Below are 21869 nucleotides of genomic sequence, written 5' to 3'. Positions count from 1 at the left end.
ACACACAATTTGACATACATGCACACGTTGTGAGGTGTTTTTATGGAATGATGCGAACCACTCCAAAGACTTTTGAGATATAATTTTTAGTGCTTTTGGACCTTGTGGATGTAAATAAAGCATGCTTGTACAAATTGTACAAAGGCAATGTGTGCCAGTTGTCTCGACGCTCTACGTATGCGGGCTAGTTGTGCACAGTATATAGTTTTGTTGTTTTTGTACATAGAAGTGTCGACATCTCAAAGAGTGAGTGATTGTACTTAAAATATGATAAAAACTGAGGGTTTTTATGAGCTTTTGGTCGTGAGTGAAGTCACAAGTGGGAGCTTCATCAGAGAACAGGAAGCTCCATGTTTGTGCAGCCTGCGGTGAAGGGTGGGGGTTTTGCTGTGGAGATCCCCTCTTGCTTTGCGAGAGCCTGGTGTGGTGAGTTGAAAGTGTGTCTCTCCTCAATGGGCTCATGAAAGTGGGTGCTTAGCTCTGCGTATTGACCTCTCTTCATCTTGGTTTGAGGTAGCTATGTTGTGTGTAGCTCCCAGTGGTGCAGCTAGTCAAAGGGTAGAATAGTTGCTACAATCCCTTGCTTGTACATATGGCAAAGGATAAGATTTCCCCCAAGTTTTCCATTACTTTTTTAGAGTTTTTCTGTTGAACTTTGTGGGTTTTCAAATCGGGCTTAATTTCATAGTTGCCAGCCGTTTCGGAAATGGGAAAACAGAAACGGCCAGGAAATAGGAGAAACAGAGTTTTGGGCCTGGGAGGAAATGGGGAAACATGAAGTGGAAATATAAATAAATATACTATTAGACTAGATAGTATATTATATGAGGATGTTAGATATAGCCTATGTTGAAAACTTACAATATTGAACAATTCTCATTAATCATTATAAACACTTGTGATCAAAGTTCACAACAATGATACATCATACAATCAATTATTCATTATCAATGTACCACGATTCACATCAAGAGTTAAAGTCTAAAGACAAAAGCATACTACTTAGACTTCCATTTAAACATAAGAGTTTATATTGTTGTTTACATAGTCACATGTGGCATGAAAAACATGAGAGCAGAATACAAAAATAATAGCAAGAGTGTGTGTGTGTGTGTGGTGTTTCTTTTTTTTTTGAAAGCGGGGGGGGGGGGGGGGATCGGCAGTATGTACTGGAATGTTTAGGTATACTTCTTTGAGTCGTAAACTCTTTAAGTTTTACACAAGATGAAAACATAAGCAATGGACTCTGGCTTACCTCCACTACCCATGGCATTGTTCCACCATTTGTGTCACATAGTACTACAACATCTACCCCAGCCTTTGCTGCTGTCTTTAAGCAGCCAACTGCATACTCTCTGTCAAGTGCAAAATATGAGCAAATACCAGCTCCATAACTGAATTATTCCAATACACTGAAAAGAGATCCATCAAAGTACAGACCCCAAAAATATAAAAGAAAACTAATGTTAATGCAAATTGGCAACCTATTGGCAAAATATCCGTCAAAAAAATGCTCAGCGTCCAGCATCACTTCCCTCTTTTGTACCTGTTTAGTTATTAATTCATAACATACCTCCATTGTCAGAACAAATGTATGCTGCATTTAGGGTGTATACATGAAACTTATCAGAGTACACTCTCCTGAAAACCTAAACTTACACAAGCACTTAAAAAAAATGTTCACATTCTCACCTTGAGGTAGCTGACAGTTTCTGATATCATGTTTAAATTTTCCTCTAGGGAGGTCTCTATTACTCTGACAACTTGCTCATCCCAGGCCTAAAGCACGAGAAAAGATCTACATCAATTTCATTTATGGCATAACTACTGAATTCAGGACCAAGAAAAAGATAAACCTGAAAACCATTCGTTTAAAACAACAGCAGTAGAATGAGTGAATAATGTAGTCAAAAGGAAAAAGATAAAACTTGACAAAAAGGGAAGCCCAATTGTTTAAAACAACAGCAATAGAAATGAATGAGTAATGTAGGCAAACTTTCAAAGTTTTCTTCTCAAAAACAACATCTGTCTAGAAAAACAGATGGTGATAAAACCAATGTCATGTTGCTCTTTATTTGCATTATTGATGTTTGCCTCAGTGCATTCTATCTGAGGATATGTTTTTCCTTCGTAGATAAGGACATTCAGTTCTCTGATGACCATCCTCTGTGATAATCCCTAACCAAAGACAAAATGATAAACTCTTGTGCTTTACATGCTTTTTTCAGAGTAGCTCCTACTACTCAATGAGACCATATTTTTCTGCATGACCAAAAAAGGTGATTGGAAACATTAGCACTGACAGGCCCTAAAGTCAATGTTACCAAACAATAGCCATCTCTGCATGAGCGCCAACTACCCCGAGCTCTAGAAAAGCGCAATTTGAAAATTCCAGCTAGCAGATTAAGATTCAGGTGATGGCATGTGGCCATGGCCCTTGCCATGGCAAATTGCAAAACCACTTTAAAACTGGGCACCAAGCCACAAAGATGAAACTGAAATATGATATGCATTATGGAGAAGCGAAGCTTTAACCTCAAAAACTCCTGTAGCCATAGAAACGGAAACAGCACTACTACCAAATCCTTTACAGGAATGTTTTCGTTGAGAGGGGAGAAAAACTGCAAACACATGCGTGAAAGTCTAGTATCATGACACGTTTTAACACTTTGAGGTGATGGGGTGAGCAAAGAAGTATGCCCATATTAATGAACAAAGAAGTATGCCCATAGAACCAAGTGACACTAAAGACACTGAAACACCATAGATGGTACCTTGGAAACGATCGTGATAACATCAGCATTACTTGTTATCAGCGACTGCACATTTTTATCCTGCATATGGTCAGGGAGAGCTACCAGAGTTAGTAAGATACTGATGCCAAAAAACAATTTCTAAACCAGCTGGCATAAAAAAACTAGCAATGCACAAAATCCTGTACACAATCGTTATAGCCAATGTATACAAACAGCCCCTTTCCCCTACCCATCTATGACTCTGTTAGCTACCCAATTTATGAGAGCAGCACAATGCAGAAGCAATGATTTTGGGGGTGTATGTGTGTTTGTGTGAGCTTGAGAAAAGGGACGCGCGCGCGTGGGGGGGGGGGGGGGGGGGGGGGGGGGGGGGGGGGAGGTGCTGGACGTCGGTTGAGAATATTAGCCAGTGATCTTCGTCAAGTACACTGCGAATTGGTACACATATTGCGTATCATAAGTGCAAACAGCCCATTCACATGCATGCATAGTAAATACTTGGCACGCGTCGAGAAGGGACTCCTACTCCGCCCCTCTACACCAGTACCTATGCTTGCCTCCCACATCACATCTGTTCTTCAGACATCAACCATCCATCTGCAGAGATGAGGACTCATCTAGAGCTTCCATCATACGGTAATCTAGTCGAAGCCCCAAGAGGTGCCTCTATCTTTGAGGAGTTACTTGGCGGTTTCATGAGACATCATACAGAGGACTTGCCATGGTTCGTGGGCATTTCAAAGGGCATATCCATCTTCATCTCCCATTCGGCGTTGCTCTCACCAATCTTCCCGCGAAGGGGCAGCATAGGCTGGCCGGTAACCTTCGTGGACATCGGCGTTTGCACATCCATTCATTCGCTCTATGAGCATCCATCCGGTTTGCAGTTTTGTTCACACCATCCGAGTTGGGGGCAGCAAAGGTTATTGTTGGCCGGTAACCAACAAGGGCATCGTTGATCCAAGAGGCAGTCCATTGTTTGCTAGTAGATGCATCATCACCATCCTTGTGTTTTGGACATTTCCACATCATACGGGGAGCCTCTCTCTCAAAAGTCGTCGTGGAGGAAATTATCTAGAAGGAACTTTATCCGAGACCATCTTATGGCGTGCATGGAGTTCAGTACCAGTACCTCACTTTAAGCAGGAGGGGATGTCACGCGCACATGGTTCTGTGTGCCACGTGGACATGCTTCATCGACTTTCAGGGCCAGTTTTCCCCTTCTTCCTATATAGGGATGTCTAGAATTCTAGCAGGATTAGTACCAGCAGTTTTGTGAGCCTGTTCGCAAGACCTGCATGTCCGGACAAGTCCACTAAATTAGGTTTTCCAGTTTTGGAACCCTCTTGCATAAATGGTTTGTACACGTGTTTGGCAGATGTTATTACACTACGGTGGGCATCTGGCATGACGTGCATTTAGTTTTAGGTTAGAAGAATCCAACGAGCCATTCCCCGCGTCGATCGGATTCCCGAGTGGGCATATGGATATGCAACAGTTTCACCCAGTTTGGTTACCCCTGCTCATTTTTAAAATAAATCAATTTATTGATTTATTTGTTGGAAAACATGGTGGACACTTGCCCTACCCAAGCCTAATAAAATTTATAAGGCCTATACATCACCTATAAAGGGAGTAAGAGAGCTCCCATTCTAGAGTCAGATTGCAGAAGGAGCGCTAGAGGACTGCAGAGGCTAGGCATTTCTTCCCAGATCAGCCAACGTTTTCAGTTTTCAGCATCAGCGTTTTTCAGCCTGCAGCGTTTTGGGGCAGCAGCATCTAGTGTTTCCAGCCTATAGCCTCATCGCCATCTCACAATAGCAGATCAGGCCAGCGTTATCAGTTTTCAGCCCATCGCCGGCAAGGAGGTGCAAGATCCTTGAGCGCTAGCCCGTCACAGTTGCGGTCCGGTACTTCGGCAGCCCATCGAGCTCTCACCTCAGCCATTCCCTCGCCGGCATCGAGTGCTCACATTGTTGCCCATCATCACCGTCATCGAGATCTGCGTTTTTCAAGCCTGCTTTACGCGACAGATCTGCTGTGTTTGTCGTCACAGATCTGCGTTTTTGCAGCCAGCGTTCAGCCCTTCATTCCTCTCACATTGGGAGCGAAAATCAGCCCTAGATCTACCCTTGGTGGCCATCCGCAATCCCACATCGAGAAGGATCCAAGGTGCATCAAATCAGCCCCGGAGGTGCCTCATTTGGAGGAGTTACCGTGGTGATTGTCATCGTTCGAGTCAGTAGAGTTTGCACTCAGGTATTGCATTGTGTGCACATTCCATTTACGCAATCTAAAGCAAATACCACATCAGCAATGTTGTGGGGGGCCCTTGAGAGGGTTGGTTGGGACCCCATCGGGTGTATCTCTCTTGTTCTCTACACATCTCTATTGCATTCTCTCAACCCCTCTTTAGGGGAAAGTAAAAGGAACCATCATTGAAGTTAAAAGGAATCACTAACGCAAGAAAGAAGTTGAAGGATTTGTGGAAGCCTAAAACTAGATCTTTACCATATTCAATTCCGCTGCACCTAACACTAGTGGTTGAGGCGCTTACCAGATAAGTCTCCTTTATACACCGCTTGTGGGATTTCCCCAGAGACGGATATGCCCGCTTAGCACTTGAGTCCTCTCGACAATTAGCTATGCAAGGAGATATTATCATGAGATGACATCATGGTTTCAAGTACATGGATTCAGCATGGACAGATTGCCCCCCTTCCAGTACTCATTGGATGCACCCTCTCTCACTCTTACACAGTCCGAGATCACAAGGCGCATCCGCCAGGACCTGACTCAGCTAGATACCACTAGGACTTGGATACAACCAGCACAGGAGTTGGGCACGAAGATGGCTTTCTATAGAGAGCATCTTCTCCAACTTATTGAGGATGGTTTTGTGACGAGGCCCAGATACATGGACACCCACTTATCTCATGGGATACGATGTGCTATTGGCCAAATGTGCACATCTTCAGACCACCTTCGGATCGAGACTCGTAGATACAAAGAAGTACCAGCACACGCCAGGACATGTTCCCTTTGTCACATGAAGCCTGAGACACAGTTGCACTAGTCACAAACTGGTGACGTGGCTGACCCCCGGACACACTCACAAACTACTGACGTGGCTCTCCCCCTGATATTGCGCCGACAGGCTGACGTAGCAGGCTGTACGGACAGCAATGTATGGGCCCGCTTTGGGTCATGCAAATTGGGAAAATTTGAATCCTCTGTAGTATAGAAAGATTCTTCTTCTACGAAGGATCCGATCCTTTTTGCAACGCACATAGCTTTTGGGAAAGAATCTGCGTGCCCTGACACCAGACTTATTAGCCACTCCCACCCTTCATACATCGCGCATCAGGCGCGCTCCCGTCCTCATTGCTCTGTCTTACAGGACATAAAGCCATAAAGAATCCCACATTACACATGGGTTCTTGTGAAGAATCTGACAGAGATGACACCTCTTAGTGGGAAGGCAAAGAAAAGTTGAAAATCCGGCGCGGGAACTAAGGAAAAGAATGAAGATTTGGGCAAAAAAAATTCGAACAAGTTTGGCAGAAAGGAGTACAAACGTCAACTGCAGATTGGCATATGTGTGAACAGATTGATTGAATACTCCAAGGCATAGTTACAGGGGACGGGGGGGGCGGGCCCTAGGGCCGGGGAACGGCCATAACCGGGCCGGGAACGGCTGGGAACGCCGAGGGACGGACGGAAAACGGGCCGGACGGGCGGGTCGCAGGGGGGACGGACCGGGGACGGTCGGGGCCGGACCGGGGTCGGACGGACCGGACGGGGATGACAGGGGTCGGCCGGGGTCGGATTCAAAAAAGTGACCGTTTTTGACCTTTTGCAACGGCTCTGTGCAGCCCCAACTGCCATATTTTTTAAGCCTTGGCCCTTGGGAGGCTATAAAAGGCTCCCTTGGGCCTCTTAATACTCATAGTCTCAATGCTCAATGCTCGTTCCATTTCCCTCAAGCTCAAGGCTCAAGCTCATTCCATTTCCCTCAAGCTCAAGGCTCAAGTTTGAACTTTGAAGCTCTCCTCTCCCTCTTCTACCCACTTTGAAGCTCTCCTTTACTCTCTCTCTCCACACAAGCTCTCCTCTAACCCTTCTAACTTCTAATCTCTACTCTCTCGAGTCTCTCCACCATCATGTCATCTCAAGCCAACTCCACTTCTCAAGCCGCTTCTTCTCGAAGGAGGCCCACCGTGCAAACGTGGTCGGGATGAAGTCGACTTTAGCTCGCGTGGCAAAGGTGGCGGTGCAAGACCATGGACGTGCAAGCTATGTCCATACAAGAGATCGGGTGGTTCAAACAAAGTGCGAGCCCATCTTCTTCATGAACCCGGTCACGAGGTGAAGTTTTGCCCTCATGTAGCTCCCGAGAAGAGGTTGGATCTTCTTGAGAAACTCACGGTGTATGAGGTTGCGGAAGCGGCCAAGAGGGGCCGTTTTGTTGCCGTTGATCCCTCCGCCACGGCGACACCGCGAGAGCAAAGGGAAGCCAACCTTGACGACATCTCTCGAACCTTCAAGAGCCATGGATCTACACCGTCCTCTTCCCTTCCGCATCGCCAAACCACTCTCAACGAAAATTGGAATCCTAAATTGAAGGAAGAGGTAGATAGGTCGGTTGCCCGATTCTTCTTCCACGACCACATTGCCTTCCATGCTTCGCGGTGAGTTTCCCTTGGCATATGCACATTGCAATCTTCCATTTTGTATTCATAATGGGTTATAATTTCTCGACTCTCCATACTAACGCAACATGCTCTATTTTGTGTGGATAGGTCTCCATACTTTCGAACCATGGTTACGAAAATAGGGGAATATGGCTCCTCTTATGTGCCACCTTCATCGGAGAGGCTTCGCACCACCCTTCTTGACAAAGAGAAGCTTGCCGTGGAGCAAGCGGCCCAAGCAACAAAGGATTTGTGGGAGACCAATGGCGTCTCTCTTCTTGTAGATGGATGGAGCGACACCCGCAAGCGGTCCATCCACGGGGGGGTGGCCTACTCTTGGGGGGGGATGTACTTTGTGGAGTCACATGAGGCATCCGATAGTGGCAAGGCCGCCGAGATGCTTGCTGCGGAGTGGACAAGCACCATAGAGATCACCGGCCCGGAGAATGTCCTTTGTATGGTTGCAGATGGAGAGGCGTCAAATAGGGCAGCCGGAGCTATCATTGAGGGCATGTATCCCAGCATCCATGTCACATTTTGCATGGCGCATTGCCTCAATAACCTCCTCAAGGACATAGGGAACTTGTCATGGATTTCACCCACCATTGGTGACGCCTCTCGAATTGTCTCCTTTGTGCTCAACCATCAAAAAGTGCGCCATGAATTCTCAAAGAGGAGCCAGTTGTCTTTGCTCAAATATTCAGAGACAAGATTTGCATTCAATTGGCTTATGCTAGGCCGCTTGTCTACATGTGGCGGAGCCTTAAGGGGCCTCTTTCTCAGTGATGAGTTCCAGGCCATGCCGGAGTCTACATCAGCAGTAGGATTGAAATGCCGAGAATGGGCCGACGACGCCGCTTGGTGGGAGGAGGTGAAGACTCTTAACGCCATGGTCAAGCCTATTCTACACATACTTCGAGTGGTGGATGGCTTGCAACCATGCATTGGCAAAGTCTACGAAGCCATGGATAGGATGATAGAGGCACTTGAGAAGCTTGTGCCTGACCCTGTTCAGTATGCGGAGATTCATGGCTTGTGTGAGTCGAGGTGGAATGGATACTACTCTCCACTTCATGCGGCAGCTTATGTGCTTGACCCTGAGTTTCAAGGAAGGCGTCAAGAGACCGACAAGGAGGTGAGCAAAGGATGGCGGCTTGCATTGGAGCGCCTTGAGCCTAGCAGTGACATTAGGCGCAAGATTAGAGACGAGCTACTCAACTACAAGCAAAAGAAGGGCTACTATGGATGTGTAGATGCACAGCTTGATCGCAACAAGATTGGCTCGGTTTTGTGGTGGGAGGACTATGGAGGAGATGGCCCACATTTGCAGCGCTTGGCTGTTCGTGTCCTTAGCCAAGCATGTACCACTAGTTGCTTGGAGCAACTATGGAGTGTGTACAGCCACATTGCCTCTAAGAAGAGGAATCGCCTTGGCGTTCAGAGGGCCAATGATTTGGTGTTTGTGAGCGCTAACTTGCGCATGCTTGCCAAGAGCATCACACACAAGGCAGATCCTTTCACTGAGTGGGAGATGGCACAAGAGAATCCATCTATGGCCGATACTCTTTTGGAGGAGCTAGAGGAGGATTTCGAGCCTCAATGCGAGCCTCCCGAGCCGGAGCCCTCATACGTTGTTGACGACCTCGACTACGACGACGATGTGGAGATTCAGCAGGCGAGCACTTCTTGAGTTTGATGATCATTGATCACTCGACTCTCGAGTCTAGACTCTTGAGTCTACGACTCTACCTACTACATAGCCCTTTGTACTTTTTGTTATCCTTGAGGCCTCAGGCTTGTCCTAAGTCCTTTAGGCTTTTTGACTCTTGAGCCCTTGTGGCATGCACTTCTCATTTTGTATCCATCGATCATCGATGTTTTATTAGCACATTTCAGCCTATATGACTCGTGTTCTTTGGTCTATTTAGTGTAAATTTATGGTCAAAGTGATGCTCTATGTGTGTGGCATGTGTGTAGGTCAAAAAATGCCAAAAAAACTCTCTTTTTTTTTTTGCCGTTCCGACCCCCGTCCCCGTTTCCTGACTTTTGCCGTCCCGACCCCGTTCCCGACCCCGACCCACCGTCCCATGTAACTATGCTCCAAGGACCCGAGATTGGCAAAACAACCAATATGACTTCCTCCAAGACAAGAGCGAGAAAACAAAAGAATTTAAAGAAGGTGGACAGTCGATTAAATTTGAATCCTTTTCTGGGTTCGGAGATGCTCCGAGGGCTTTGGCCTTCATTCAGTAGCTTGACATAGCTTTCTCTGGAGGGCATTACTCAGAGCACTCCAAGATTAGGAGGGCTACATCTTTCTTCAAGGGAAATGCTCGAACATGGTGGTCCACTCTTCTTCTGAGACACGAAGCTCTAGTTAAATGGTTGAAATTCAAAAGGCTCTTTATTTCTTCTTGGCTGACTCCGGAGTACGAACGAGATATACGAACCACTTGGAATCATCTTCGGATGACCAAGGGAGATTCTTTCGATGCTTAATGCGAGAGATTTTGAAACTCTTTTCTACCAACCTCTTCATTTAAGAAGGTCTCGTTTAAGGAACAGATTGAGCGGTTTTGCTACGGACTCCCTACAGAGATCGGAGATTACTGCCAAGAACAAAAGTCTAATTCTATTCAAGAATTGATGGGTCATGTGAAACGTGGTTTTGAGATACAATGGAGAGATTTGACTTACCCCACTCATGAGAACTTAACTCAAAGAACCCAACAGACTCCTAACAATGAAAGTAGAAAGAGAAAGAGTTCCCAAGAAAAGAAAGACAAGGATACACGACCCCAGCTCACTCTTCGGGAGAGGACCAGTTACATCAAACAAGGGAAGTGTTTTGAATGCGGGGAACATGGGCACGTCTCCACGAAGTGCCCCAAAAAGGCACAGCAACAACAACATGAAGACAAGCCAGAGAGTTCGAGAGCAGCTGAGGAACGTGGCAGAAAAGGCAGATGAAAGCAGAACCGGTACCACATTGCGTGGGGCACGAACCGAATCAGATGAACATAAGTACAAAACTTTGCCGCACTAAGGGCAAAGTGAAAGATCAGGAAGCCCTCATTTTCTTTGATGGAGGAGCCAAGGCCAACTTCTTGAATTGACGACTCGACTTGGAATTACGCCCGACAGGCTGAGACCACAGGTGGAGGCAGTTCTACCGGCACCCAAATGGGATGTTGCCATTACAACGATCATTGGCAAACTTAGTTTGCCATGTCAGTGGTATTTAGGGCACAAGGACTTCTATGTAATGCCCTTCGGAAGGTTGTGACGTACTCCTCAAAATCCCTTGGTACCACAAGAACAACGCCGTGGTTGACTATCGGGCTGAGAAAGCGGCTTTGACAAATGAAGGACAAAGAGATTGTACTTGATGAAATTCAATTTCTTTACTCAATTTTGTGAAAAGAACTGAATGATCATTGAAGGTCAACTATGTTTTGACGGTTGACCTCGAGAAAGAACGCCAAGATTTTCTCCACACTTGCCGATTGCTTTTTTGAGGGCCTGCCAGGCGAGTTGCCACCATCTCGTCCTGAGGATCATACTATTGATCTGATACATGGAAGCACACCACCGACCCAGCCACCTTACCGTGTGAGCCGAGCCCAAACTGAAGAGATTATGAACCAAGTGAAAGCCCTTTTGGAAAAGGGTCTTATCCAACCGAGTACTTCACCCTACTGCTCTCCGGTGCTGTTGGTTTTAAAGAAAGACGGATGTTGGAGAATGTGCATGACTATAGAGCTCTCAATAAAATCACCATCAAGAACAGATTTCCGATTCCGAGGATCGATGATATTCTTGACCGATTGCAGGGATCCTCTTGTTTCAGCAGGATCGATTTGAAAAGTTGATATCATCATATCAAAATCGCGCCGGGAGATGTCTACAAGACAGCTTTTTGGACGAGCTTTTGTTTATATGAATTTTTGGTGATGCCTTTTGGCCTTACCAATGCTCCAGCGACTTTCAACCGAATGATGGACAGGATTTTGAGAGAGTACAGATCTTTTGTCGGCACTTTCTTTGATGACATTATAGTCTTCTCCAAGGATGAGGCACAACATAAACACCATCTGCTACAGGTCTTTCAGGCATTGCAAGATCACAAGTTAGTAATCAATGCCAAGAAGAGTGAATTTTTCTTATCGGAGATACGCTTTTTGGGACATAGCAGCACGAGTACAGATGGACCCCGCCAAGATTGACCCGATTTGAAGAATGTTCATGAAGTTAGAAGCTTCTTGGGCTTATGTTCTTACTACCAACGGTTCATTAGAAAGTTTGCAGAGGTCGCTTCCCCTTTGCACATTCTGACACAGAAAGGAGTCCCTTTCTCGTGGGGACCCACAAAGGTGACTGCCTTTCAGACTTTGAAAGAGAAATTGACTACTAGACCAGTTTTGACTTTGCTTGATTTGCAAAAGTCATTCAAGTATATTGTGATGCTTGTGGTCATAGTTTGGGTGCGGTCTTAATGCACGAAGGCCATGTCAATGCCTATCAAAGCCGATTGTTTTCAAGGCCGGAATTGACATCACACGTTTATGAGAAAGAGCTTTTGGAAGTTATCCATGCTCTTACTCAGTGGCGACATTACCTACTCTGAGCCAATTTTACGGTCTTCATTGATCATCAGAGTTTAGGCTACTTCTTGTCACAGAAGCAGCTTTCGGAAAAGCAGATGCGGTGGGCTAACATCTTGTCACAGTTTCACTTCCAGATTGTCCATGTACAGGGACTAAAGAACTTGGTGGCAGATGCTTTGTCCCGGAAGCCGTTAGTCTTGGCTATTTCCGCAATTCACCAAGAAGCTTTGAGGACATGGTCGATCAGTACACCACAGATCAAGATTTTTCTGATGTATTCACTCGAATATGGAATGGGGAGATGGTAGCAGGATATTCCATACAAGATGGCTACTTGATGAAGAAAACGATGTTGTGCGTTACACAGCCGTTGAGGGAAAAGGTTCTAATTGAATGCCATTGTCTACCGTTTACGGGTCACCGTGGCATTGAAACCACCTTAAAAGGTGTGGAGCGTTACTTCTTTTGGCTGAGACTCAAGAAGGATGTGGACGACTTTGTACGCAGTTGCTTGGTATACCGGAAGGTCAAGTTTGACAGGCATAAAGCATAGGGATTGTTACAGCCTTTACCCATTCCCACCCGCTCCTGGAAAAGTATTGCGATGGATTTCATTTTTGATCTCCCAAAGACACAGAGTGGGCATGATGGCATTTGGACTGTCATCGACAGATTTAGCAAGCAAGCTCACTTCGTTCCATTGAAGAAAACAGTCAAGCCGAATCATTTAGCAAGACTGTTCATTTCACACATTTTCGGATTACATGGCAAGCCTGAGACAATAGTATCTGACAGAGATTCCCGATTCACAAGTTTGTTTTGGAAGGCTATTTGGGAAAACATTGACACACGGTTGCAGTTCTCGCAGACAGATGGGCAATCTGAGATTGCAAATTCAGTCGTACTGGATTTATTGAAGTCTTACACTTCTGATCAAAAGACTCAATGGGGGAAAAAAATTGCCCTTGGTGGAATTTACCTACAATAACACGATCCACTCTTCAACGGGGAAGGCACCATTTGAGATTATTGAAGGTGCTACGAAGGTTCCTCCCTTCCTTAGCACGAAAGATAATATTTTTGAAGCCGACCAGTACACAAGGGACTTGGACACTGCTGTTGCCAAGGGTCGAGAGGCTTTAACGAAATCTCAAGAAAGACACAAGAAGGCAGTAGATCGACATCATCACCATTTGAAATTAAAAGAAGACGATTGGGTGCTCTTACATTTTGAGAAGGCATGCCTAAGAAAGAAAAAGGGAAAGGAGCAGCTTTTTCCAAAGCTTAGCATGAGATACTATGGACCTTTCCAAATAAAAGTTGTCACGTGCACATCTAACTTTATATGCATGTGGACAAGCTACTTCATGACTAGGGTTCAGTTAGCGTAGGAAGTGTTATGGCACCTTTGTGAGTCTGTTCGCAGACCGTGCATGTCCAGACACTTAGAGTAGTTGCATTTCCTCTGGTTGCACACAGCATGATCATCAAATTACAGTCGGTACCCATCAGGAGCATTTTACAGTGCATAGAACCCATTTTCCCTATTTTAGCCATTTTTCATTTATTATTATTAAGTGACTTTGTTGGGAAACTGGGTAGGGCAACTTTGGCAAGTTAATATATAAGAAAGCTAGTGCTAGCACTTTCTGGCAGAAGAGGCAGCAGGGTACCCAGTTCTGGCAGTGCACCTTCTCAGCAAGACCGAGGACTTAGCGTTTTTCAGTCATCAAGACACAGATAGCGTTTCTGCAGCAAATCAGTGTTTTGCAGTTTGTAGTCCCAGATCAGACTGGCGTTTTTGCAGACTACAAATTAGCCTAGCGTTTTTGCTTTTGGAGATTACCATTAGCGTTTTACAGATTTCCGGTGACAGAACCCATTTTTGCATCAGCGTTTTCAGTTTTCAGCAGTTAGACTCCGCACCGCAGCCCCCAAACCTTGCAGATCTCACCTTCCCGCAACGGATCCTCGATGCACGATCAGATCAGCCAGTGTTTGCAGATTCAGCCCGCTATTCGCAGATTTCAGAATCTGCGTTTTCAGCGCATCGTCATCGTCGTCGTCGTCACCAACATAAAGTCAAAATTCAGCAAATACAAGATTTGCAGGTTTCAGCCCCTAGCGTTTTCAATTTTCAGCCCGTCTCGTCGTCGTCCTCATCTCGTCGACATCGTAGGCAAGACCATTGCATTTAGACAATTGTACGAGGATTGTGCAATCAATAGCATAGATCTCTCTCGCCATAGAGAGTGGGGCCCTTGGAGGAGGGTTTGATAACATTCTGGTGTCGTATTCTTCTCTCTCTATCTCTGTCTCAGCACCTTCATTCGCAGTGTCATTCACTTGTTTGTGATCATTTGCACTCTCTCATTAAAGGAATGGAAGGCTCTCCCTTCCATAAGTAAAAGGAACCCTTGAGCACAGTTCAGAGCACTCATCTTGAGCAAAGTTCAACATTCACTTCCGCTGCAATTTACAAAAGAAAAGATAAATGATGTCTCCTTTAGACTGAAGCTGCCCGATACTTGAAGAATTTACAATGTTCTTCATGTGAGTCTCTTGAAGCCTTTTCAAAGACGATGGGCCCGATGATGGGGAGCCAGATGAGCAACACGAAGTGGAGGAAAGCGAGGAGATATTCGTTCCAGAACAGATATTGGCACACAAAGATAGAAAGATTAAAGGTAAAGTGATTAGGCGCTTCTTGGTTAAATTCAAGAACTATCCTGCATTAGATGCAAAGTTGATGGAGGAAGAGGACCTAGCAGAGACTCCTCAGATTTTGGAACTTTACCTTGAAGCATTCAGTTTAGCATAGTCTACTCCGATAGAACCCCGATCTCAGCATGGGTGAATCTAGTGCAACGGGCTTGCACAAGAGGGGAGTCACTCCGCTCCTTTGTCAACAGATTTCCCCGATTTTTGATATAGAGTCACTGATGTCCCTTTGGGTTTCAGGGATACTACTGGGCTGAGAGTATTCTGTTGTATGACTTTATGAACTGGAATTCCCGAAAATGAAAATGATACTAATTGATTTGTACTTGACTTGTTTGAGTGCAGGAACTAAAAGACAAAATGACTTCAGCATTTCGGTCTCATAAATCTCTATAGACATGATTGCAATATGGATTAGTTAATCGGGCATCTGTGAGGTCCTGACTGGATCTAAATGCGATTACTAAATACGTTGTCGATTAATCATGGTCTGAGATTTGGAAGGAATTTGAATGTGATTTGTCAAGTGATGTCCGGTGATGTGACTGTCGATTGGTACATGTGCTAGATGTGTTGTGCCTAGTGCGACGGTACTAACAGTCAGTGTCTACTAAGACAGTTTATGGCCTCTGTCTGTTTCTGCAGGCGTAATCGAGGACGATTACAATTCTTTCAAGAGGGGGGTATGTCACAAACTGGTGACGTGGCAGACCCCCAAACACTCACAAACTGCTGATGTGGCTGTCCCCTTGATATTGCACCGACAAGCTGACGTGGCAGGCTGTATGGACAGGAGTGTACGGAACCCGCTTTTTGCGTTGATTTGCTGACGTAACATTCCGTACAGATTTTCGAAAATTACGCTGGCAATTTTAGCAGTTTTAGCATCTTTTGGATGGAAGATTTTTAAGAATTGCTTTTGGGCATAGAAGCTTTAGAATAGAGGATTTTGGGGCTCTGCTTTTGGCCATCCCTTGTACCAATAAATAAGTGGGCTAGGCCTCACTTCTCAAGGCATCTGGACGCAAAGTCTGAGAGTGAGCGCCTACCTACTCTCTTGAACTTTGAACACACATTAATATAGAAAGAAATATCGGAAGGGGCGCCAGTCTTTGGGGCCAATACCTATGGGCACGGAACTACGCCGAGCCGTGTCATCTTTGTGAGTTGTTTTGAAGTGAATCTCTGTTCTGTCGCGGTAGAATCTTGACTTGGGGTGTCCAAGTTTGTTACACACTACACATGCCACTGCCCAGGTTACTATGAGATACAAGGCCGCTTTCACTGCTTGTTCAAAGAGGGCTTTGGACCACCCTCTAAACTCAGGGTATGAGGACCAGAGATGTCTTGGACCGTTTTTGCTCGAGCTGCGCAGACATAGAGAGAGCCTAATGAGAGGAGAGGCTAGCCAGTCTCAGAGACGGATCACAGACTTCTTTAGAGCAAACACTGGGTAGTCGGAGGAGCAACTACCACAGCAGAGCTCACATTCTCCTCACACTAGAGGCATGCTGATCGATTGAGCGACTAAGCTAGGGAGATCCAAACGCCCATGACTGCGGAGGACTACACATCATCGACGGAGGCTGCATCAAAGGATTCGGATCACTTTGGCCCGACCGACATGCACGAGGCCTTGTCAGACTACTGACCATGGAGGAAAAGGATGAGAGCCACCAGCGATCGATGATGGATCATTGGATCTCCTATGATTTAGCTCTTTTTTGAGGATTGTAGACCTTGCTCATCTTGTACCAGCTTTTGTATCATCCTTTGTACCAGCTCTTACCCATTACATCCCCACGCACACACCCACATTGTGTTGTATTAGCCCTCAGTTCACTACTTTCACCCCCCTACTCAAATCCTACACAATTCGAGCTAGCTGCTTAGTTCACATCTAGCAGTTATGATTTTAGTTTTTTCACTTTACTAAGTACTTCATTTTATTTTTGTAGCCAGACACTGTATTAAATCCACCAAGATTGTATCAGTTTGGTCTCATACGTCATTTTGGCCTTTTGAAGACGTTTAATATAACAAGTCTTGAGTTCAACTCTCATTGGATAGATCTTTAAGGTCTCTTGGGATAGTTTCCCACGACGTTAGAAATTCCCTTCTTCTTCTTCTTCTTCTTCTTCTTCTTCTTCTCTCTCTCTCTCTCTCTCTCTCTCTCTCTCTCTCTCTCTCTCTCTCTCTCTCTCTCAAAAGTAAGGCACCATCTCTCATGAGCGTTGTACTATAATTCTTTATATAAATACAAGAAATACCAAAAGAAATGCCTATTCAGGGGCTTGTACCACGTAGGGGAGGAACTCCGCCTCTCCATCTCTCCTGATCCTGTCTCTACCCCTCAGTCTCTCCTTCTCCTAATTAACCTGTCTAATATCTACATTATCTAGGCGCTAACATTCTAGTTTTCACAGCTCGAGTATTGTTTTACTGTCCTGCACCACCTGGGCAGTGGTCCCGCCGGCTACAGCAAGCACGACCACCAAAACAGACAAGACATACTTAAACGGTCCAATTTTTAAATCCATAATCTTTTTCCCCCATGCCTCCCCACTTATAAACTACCACCACCCCTTGAAACTCAACACCTCCATTCAAGACATTTAAGCTCTCTCCCTCCCCCACCCCCTCACCCTCTCCAGCTCCCTCCCTCTCAAGCTCCCATTGCTCAAGAGTCGAGACTGGTCACTCAAGCTCTCTCCCTTTCTCCATTGGTGCTCTCCATCATCCATGGCTAACTCTTCTCATGCACCTTCCTCGTCTCGTGCGGGCAACACTCAAACACCAAAGGAGTGGTTATGGTGGGATAAGATGACTACCTAGAGCACTTTTTAGGCGGCGGGAGATGCTCGCCCATGGGCTGAATAGCCTTCAAATTGGGTTTCTTGTGTGTTCGAGTCAAAGGACTCTAATACTACTTGTAAGTTGTATTCAATCACAGGAGTTAGAAATTGCATTATTTAGGTGTTTTCTATGCCTTTCATTCCACACAATTCCCGTTCCACATTCCACGTAACTCCGGTCAAGGAGAGTGAGCACCTTGGCTTTCTCTCTATGATCACCTCAATGCTCTCTTTGAATAAGGGCATTTGTGTAGCTCTTTGCATTCATTATCACACCACTATTCTCTGGCATAGTCCTTCAAGGTGGTGCAATGAATCTTACGAGAGCATATTGGGGGGAAGCCGCTAATGTTTGCAATGGATATAGAGAGGATAGCTGGCCAACGAGTGTCCCTAAGGGTTCCCAGAGGTCCATCCAGTAGAGGCCCTCATAAGAATGGGGAGCATAGACATTGGCAATATCACATATAAATTAAATGGTGCTATGAGGTGTTCATAAGCGTGTTGCGTGTAGATGGAAAATAAGGAAGACAATGCCAAGAATTTATCATATGCACCAATAGATAATGAGGGGTTGGTGAAGTGTGTAGCTCAATGTGCCATCTCTCTAGATACGAGGACGTTTTTTTTTGTGCTACCTCCCTCTATGACTATCCGTGCGATTCATGTCATGCCCTAAATTAGGCCATCGTGACATTCCACTATAAAGAACCAAACAGCGTTGTGACCAAGTTGAAAGAGATGGCAACCATAACTTGTGGGTGTCTTGGTGTCCTTTGAAACCCTCTCAAATCCTATGTCCAACAAGTGTACTACCTCAAACTCCTCGAAGACATATATCTCAAATTTTATGTTGTGTGTCCACATTGTCTATTGCCCCATCTCTAGAGTTATGGCATAAACTCGGTACGCAAATCTTTGTATTGATGTATGGTCGTGCATGTGTGTGGTATGTCGGTGTATGGGGAACTTATATTGGTACCTAGTTCTACACCCACTATTGGGCACAGATGAGGACGTTGTAGTACTCTAGGCAATACTATGCATGATGGAGTTGATGATTATATTGTCTTGTTGATGACTACAATGAGTCTGTTAGAGTTTTTCACCTCTCTAGCCGGATCAAAACTGAGTATCTCTTTCGAAGAATGCCTGGTTTGGTCTCCATAATGGTCACCTTTGCGTGCTTCTCCTCTGGCTTGTGTTTACACAAGTTAGAAGGGAGCTCACTCTTTGTAAGTCATATTGTCATCATGAATAACAAAACTCTCAGAGAGACCTTGCTAGCTCATATGTGTGATTCTTGGGTTGGGGGTGCACGCGTTGTGCATGCACTACTGCCATGTGTATGTTGCTCTATGTATGTGATAGTGACAACAAAAGCAAAAAGCGTGCACCTCTAACATTATGCCTCCTTGCCATTTGAAAAACACTCTCTCTAGGCACAAAACTTCCGCCAAACACACACGATGGTGTCCTTTCCCCCAACTCCAGCCTTGCAATTTCAGAATTGCGAGCACCCCCAACCCAAAAAACACCACAAGGCGACATGTAGAGCCCAAGGTTTGGAATTACAAGCCTTGGTCTCTACAAGATGGTCTCCTTTCCCCAAAATCGAGCCTCGCATTTTTGGAATTGCGAGCACCCGCCAACCCAAAACAAACCGCAAGGCGATATGTAAATCCCAAGGCTTGGAATTACAAGCCTTGGAAATACACCACACAAACAAATCAAAAGACACAAAAAAACCATCATTTCTCAGCCTACAAAACTCATCTCTCACCCTAAATCACTCCTTCACACACCCAAAAACAAGAAGGAAAAAGAGCAGGACTGCATGGAAGCACCTACAAGAAAGTTGTTGTCTCCTTCGTTAAGCAATCCCCCTCCCCTCCCTGGCACCATGATTTTTTTACCATTTTTAGCCAAATAATGCTATTTTACTGCTATTTTTGGCAGTGTTGCACCCTAAACCACTGCCTCGTTTGCACCTAAGTTCTACACTCCTGGCTCCAAAGAAGCATCTTTGTATGCAATATTTACATTTCACTTGTTAACATCAACTGAACCAGTCAAATTCGTCAACAGCATTAAGAGAAAATAATCTGAATTCAAGCAGATGCAGATGACAAAAGACAGACTCAGCAATGCCAGCACTCAAACATGATCACCTATTAGTAGGACTTTTAGAACCAAAAAGTACATTAGCTTTCAAGATAGAAGACCATACCTCATCACAGGTGGTGCCTTTCCTTCGCGTCGCCCCAAAAGCGGTCAGTTTTGTTTGTGTCTTATTGGTCATAATTTCTGCCTTGCAAACACTAAAAAATTCAGCATCTTTTGGATTTGAGCCTGGCCATCCACCCTCGATATACTCCACACCTTACCAACCAAAATAAGAGATGGTCACTACCCCCTTATTTTGAATACTTAAACCCTTAAAGTAGGCAATAGGCCTAATTAAGCAACTAACCAAGCTCAATGAGTGCACGTGCGATCTTAAGCTTATCTGCTAATGTAAGAGAAATTCCCACCATCTGCATCAGACGTTGTCAACCGTCAGGCCACTTCACTCTCCTGTGTCTATGAGCCACAATGTTTAAACCATAATTTCTGTCAAGGTAAAACAGAGCTCAAGTGCGACATTGACTCCATACCTGAGCACCATCTCTTAATGTAGTGTCATATATTGAAATGAAAGGTGTCGCAGAAGTTTGATAATCCAAAGGCTCAAGCATCTGTACTGGGTCAGGAAGAGTCTACAATTGACAGAAAATACCCAAAGAGATCATATTAATAAATGTGGCCTGAACAAACTGCACAACTTTGCCTGCACTTTTTGCCTCTTTGCCAGCTAGAACTTCTTCACAGTAGAACCATACAGTCTTTAAGTATTTAATAACAAAAGAGTATTACTAGTGTTGCTGAGCAGCAGATCCTCTGGAAATTGATGGGTCTTGCCAAGCTTTCTCTGTTCAAGACATACATGTCATGTAAACTTCAGCACATGGCATAAGAAATTCTTGTTTCGTTAAATATATAATGTCCATCCTTAAAGAACAAGAAGTTGACCACTACGATAGGGACACAATGTCTGATATGAAGTACTCCTCTGACAAAGTGTACAATAAACATGGCTTCAGATGACTGACAGCAAGCTTAAAAGGCCAGAAATACTCAAAAATCTTGCAAATGTCTCCCATATAACCCAAAATAGAATATGCATTGGGAGTTTGATTGGGCACCCTTTACCAATACTGACGGAGAGTTTGCCAATCATTGTTTACTGAGAAAATGTATTTAAGAAGCACAAGACTCAATATTTCAAACAGAGGAAGAGCATTAAGGCCAGCGTTGCAATGTAGGCACAAAAAACAGGTACATTAATATCCCCAGTACTTAAAAACACAGAATTACGCCTCATTAACAACCCACGTTCATTACATGGAGAAAAGACTCGTATCTGAGGGCAAGCAAAAACTGACAATGCACTATGATCAGCAATATGGACATGGAAGCACAGAATTGATCTACCTGAGAAGGAGAGACTCGTTTACCTAAGAAGTCTGGAGGGAATGGCGATGCTGGGAAAGAGGGTGGCAAGAGAAGGCAGAAGTTCATTCTTCAGGCAGGAACTGTGGAGATAATGGGATGCAGCCATGACAACCTTCTCCAGAAACCTGAAGCAAGCTCCCCAGCAATGCAGAGAGTGGCGCGCAGGCTCTTCAGCACTCCAAAGTTTCAATTTTCAACCCAAAAATTTCATGCCAACAGTTTACAGGCCCTATTTTGACATGTGGATATTTTGCGATTGTGAGCCTATGAGCCTATTCGTGATTCAAAGATTCCCTCAACAACAATAAAAACAATGTCTAGTCTATAGCATGCAACAACGACAATGACTAAACACGTAGGTTTGCAACAATATCAGTTGCAACAACGACAATGACGAAACACGTAGATTTGCAACAATATCAGTTGGATGTGAGAAGGGCATTGGATGTGAGAAGGGCAGATACAACATTGAGAGAGAGAGAGAGAGAGAGAGAGAGAGAGAGAGAGCAAGGACACTTTAAAGAGCTAAAGCAAAAATAAAGGAGAAGAGAAACACAAATAAACCAATGTGAAGTCCATCTACTAGACCACCTCTTTATATGGACACAAAAAGTTTTTTGGCTTTCTATCTTCATCTTTCTTTTTATTTCTTAAACTCACCCTTCACTTACGCACTTAATA

General features: G+C 44.8%; 1 protein-coding gene across 2 annotated transcripts in view; it reads right to left on the bottom strand.

The window, feature by feature from the left end:
- Window positions 1-21645, bottom strand: part of LOC147425511 (uncharacterized) — a 173951-nt gene extending 152306 nt beyond the window's left edge. The window contains exons 1-9 of one of the 2 annotated variants that reach the window (XM_086500851.1): window positions 21191-21645; window positions 20550-20604; window positions 20291-20392; window positions 20107-20170; window positions 19864-20015; window positions 2775-2834; window positions 1693-1779; window positions 1485-1546; window positions 1256-1355 (exon numbers count right to left, since the gene is read on the bottom strand). In XM_086500851.1, coding sequence (XP_086356977.1) covers window positions 1256-1355; window positions 1485-1546; window positions 1693-1779; window positions 2775-2834; window positions 19864-20015; window positions 20107-20170; window positions 20291-20392; window positions 20550-20604; window positions 21191-21294 — 786 coding nt within the window. In that variant the 5' untranslated portion in view covers window positions 21295-21645. The remainder of the gene's footprint in view (window positions 1-1255; window positions 1356-1484; window positions 1547-1692; window positions 1780-2774; window positions 2835-19863; window positions 20016-20106; window positions 20171-20290; window positions 20393-20549; window positions 20605-21190) is intronic. The other variant, XM_086500850.1, reaches the window with a different exon arrangement.
- Between the last annotated feature and the right edge of the window lie 224 nt (window positions 21646-21869).

The sequence above is a fragment of the Adiantum capillus-veneris genome, chromosome 25, assembly GCF_014529385.1.
Source record: "Adiantum capillus-veneris isolate H3 chromosome 25, ASM1452938v2, whole genome shotgun sequence".
NCBI lineage: Eukaryota > Viridiplantae > Streptophyta > Polypodiopsida > Polypodiales > Pteridaceae > Adiantum > Adiantum capillus-veneris.
This window is presented reverse-complemented; position numbering and strand designations above follow the sequence as displayed.